General features: G+C 38.3%; 1 protein-coding gene across 1 annotated transcript in view; it reads left to right on the forward strand.

The window, feature by feature from the left end:
• The window catches only part of LOC106878278 (uncharacterized), a 194,885-nt gene that overhangs the window by 10,045 nt on the left and 180,843 nt on the right, over positions 1-3,997 (forward strand). The window contains exon 4 of the mRNA XM_052977847.1: positions 362-435. Coding sequence (XP_052833807.1) covers positions 362-435 — 74 coding nt within the window. The remainder of the gene's footprint in view (positions 1-361; positions 436-3,997) is intronic.

The following is a 3,997-nucleotide window of genomic DNA, read 5'->3' on the forward strand; positions in this document are numbered from 1 at the left end:
CATAAGAGGAATCCACTCATGGGATTCCTTACGCTAGAAAGAACAGCTAGGTTCCAGAACCACAAAAATTAGGGATAAAATCCCAAAAGAAACGAAATGAAAAATTAAAACTTTTATACGCTAGGAAGTGAAAATTTTTATTAATTTCCATTTTCCTTTGATATAATTAAATATATATATATATATGTGTGTGTGTGTGTGTGTGTAATTTACACACACACACACACATAGTCAACAAGTGATAGATATATGATTTAAGCCCTGTTAGTGGGCCTGTTTGCTCTTTATGCCAAATATTAGTCTAAAGTATTTCAATCTCAAATTCCTGAAATTCTACCTTTCCTTTTACAAATATTTCCAGTCTGCTTGAAGTTGTTAAATCTTGCCAAATCTGATCCGCTAACAACTCTGGTTCTGGATTTTATTGCTAACCAAGTAAGTGGAAACATATCATTTATTGTTTCTGTTTTGTCTGCGTTGGTGTGGTGGGATTGAAATGGAAAGGCACTACAATGAGAGCAAAGGGAAGTAGCAGGAGACCCAGGAAGACATGGGATGAAATATTGAAGGCTGATCTCAAAGAACTTAAGAAGGAGATGGCAGAGGACTGTGATATGTAGCACATTGCTGTACTCAAAAAGACCTGCCCACCACAACAGAATTGAAATCCTAAAACTAAGGTGCTGCATAAAAAGCACTGGAGATGGTGCCATGTAAAAAGCACCCAGTACACTCTGTGGAGTGGTTGGTGCTGGGAAGAGCATCCATCCATAGAAACCAAGCCAAAACAGACAATGGAACCTGGTGCAGCCCCTGGCCTTGCCAGTTTTTGTTAAGCTGTCCAACCCATGCCAGCATAGAAAGTGATTGTTAAATGTTATTGATGATTATGGGGATTATGATGTCTTGGCTGTTAGTGGGTCTACAAGTTGCTGTGATCTTAGAACAGGATATTATAAACCTAATGAAGGAGTTTATGAATATAAGACGCAACGGCTGGATTATATGTTTGCTGGATCAGGTCTGACCTGGGGTTAAATAACAACTATAACTGCTAATACTTACTGTTGGGTAAGGCTTACTTACTACTACCTAATGTAGCCCTAGATATACTATGCCTGAATAAAAGACAGAATGGTCACTGATGTGACATCTTGATTGTAGGTCTGTTGGATAAGAACTAACGTGGTGCTAAACAACAAATATAAGACAAATTGCGCCGATACTAACCAATCAGAGTAGTGGACACAACAGGGTCCAAAATGTGGCCAAAGGCTATCTGTTATCTACTACGTTCGTATGTATGTATATATAATAGAAAGGAGAGGAATTTTACTCAAGTGTACGCTACACCACTAATACTAACTGCTATACATTAGATAATGTAGTCCTAGATGCATTATGTCTCAAACCACGGAATGGTCAAAGCTGTGACATCTTTGATCAAAGGTCAGTTGAATCTGAACTGACCTACACCTAAACAATAATATAGCCGCTAATACTGGCTTCTGTTTTATACATTAGATGGTGTAGTTTTAGATACATTATGTCTGGGATAGCCACAGCTGGAACATCTTTGCTCAAAGGTCAGTTGAATCAGGACTGACCTGGGCCTAAACAACAAATATAGCCTTCAGTACTAACACTGTACTATGCCTTAGATCAGGGGTTTTCAAACTTTTTGACTTGCGGACCCCTTTATATTTCAGGCTTTACTTTAGGGACCCCCTTATAAACGCTTATGAAATTTATACATAAATATTTGCTTAAAATAACATATTTTTACATTTATTCATTTAACAGTATTTAACAAATAAGTTTATTGTCAATTAAAAGATTTCAATTAAAAAACATATATAAAATCAAATTGCCCATAAAAAGTATTTGCTGTCCACGGACCCCCTGTCTTGTCCTTGCAGACCCCCTGTGGTCCGCGGACCACAGTTTGAAAACCCCTGCCTTAGATAATCTAGTCCTAGATACATTATATCTGAATATAAGATGGGATGGTCACAGTTGGAAGCCTTTGATCATGGGTCTGCTGGATCAAAACTTACCTGGAGCTAAGCAATAACAACTATAGGCACTAACATGAACTGCTATACATTTGATAATGTACTCCTAGATGCACTGTGTCTGAATAAAAGACAAAACACAGTGTCGTCTGTCTAGTGTCTGTGACTGATGAGATAATTACTCTGAAATGCTAGCATCTCACAGTCTAGGTCGGTGGTGCTGCGAGCTGATCTAGGGTATACACACCATTTGTCAACAAGCGAGATATATTCTCCATGACAAAACACAGTGAGTAACTTCTTCCCCAGTTCAAATGTGCATCAAGCTTATTCAGACTTATAATAACATTGCAATTTTACTTATGACTGTTTAGTGCTCCCCCTCTGTAATTTACTTACAGTGAGTCACCGTATAGCACTGCCAGTCATTGTATGGTGACTGGAAAAGCATAAGAGAGCCAATCTCTTAATTCAGCTCATAGCGTTGTCTGCCTGGTGTCTGTGACTGATGAGCAAATAACTACTCTGAAATGCTAGCATCTCACAATCTAGGTCGGTCGTACTGCGAGATATACTCTCCGTGACAAAATGCAGTGAGTAGCTTGTTCCCCGCTTCAAACATGCATCAGGCATATTCAGACTGATAATAATGTTGCAAAAGATAAGCTGGTTACAGATGCAAGATTTTTAATCATTGATTTGCTGCATTAAGTCTGACCTGGGGTTACACAATAATAACAACCATTAAAGCCTCTAATACTAACTACTATACTACTATAGGTGCTATAGTACTACTATACTACTATGGCTATGTGGTAAGAAGCTTGCTTCTCAAGCACATGATTCCAGATTCAGTCCCACTGCATGTCACCTTGGGCAAGTGTCTTCTACTATCGCCCCAGGCTGACCAAAGCCGTGTGAGTAGATTTGGTAGACAGAAACTGAAAGAAGCTCATTATATATATATATATATATATGTGTGTGTGTGTGGATGGATGGATATGTGTATGCGTGTTTGTGTGTCTGTCCCCCCCACCATTGCTTGACAACTGATGTTGGTACGTGTACATCCCTGTAACTTAGTGGTTCGGCAAAAGAGATCAATAGAATAAGTACTAGGCTTACTAAGAATAAGTACTGGGGTTGATTTGTTTGACGAAAGGCAGTGCTCCAGCATGGCCACAGTCAAAAGACTGAAACAAATAAAAGAAAAAGAATTCTTCTCCTTCTGCCTATAGTAGAAAGGATTATTGGTGAACTGGTTAAATATCCAGCTAATATTTTTTTTTGTTTGCCAAAGCTCTTTCATTGCTACTTACAACCTTTTCAATGACTCTTCCTTTTGGTTATGCCGTTTCTTTATTCTGTACTTACTTGTTTTGTATTCCATGTAAATATATGCTTTAATCCTATCTGTATCTGTCTACCTTACTATTCATTAAATCGCAACTATGCTGCGGCACTGCCTTGATTGAATCAACCCCACCAATACTTATTTTCTTTTTTTGTAAAGCCTGATACTTATTCTGTCAGTCTATTTTGCTGAACTGCTAGATTACAGGGATGTAAACACACCAACACCAGTTGTTAAGCAGTGGTGGAGGACAAACACATACCCAAAGACACTCACACACACACACACACACACACACACACACAATGGTGTTCTTACAGTTTCTATCTACCAAGTCCACTCACAAAGATTTGATCGGTCCAAGGATATAGTAGAAGACACTTTCCCAAGGTTTCACACAGTGGGACTGAATCCAGAATCATGTGATTGAGATGCAAACTTCTTACCACACAGCCATGGATGTATATTATATATACAAGGGTTGGACAAAATAATGGAAACACCTTAAAATTTCAAACAAATTTATTTTGATATGGAGTTGGACCACCTTTGGCAGTAATTACAGCTTGAATTCTATGAGGTATGGACTTGTACAAAGTTTGAATTGTTTCCAAAGGAATTTTTGTCC

The sequence above is a fragment of the Octopus bimaculoides genome, chromosome 29 (genome assembly GCF_001194135.2).
Source record: "Octopus bimaculoides isolate UCB-OBI-ISO-001 chromosome 29, ASM119413v2, whole genome shotgun sequence".
In the NCBI taxonomy this organism is placed as follows: Eukaryota; Metazoa; Mollusca; class Cephalopoda; order Octopoda; family Octopodidae; genus Octopus; species Octopus bimaculoides.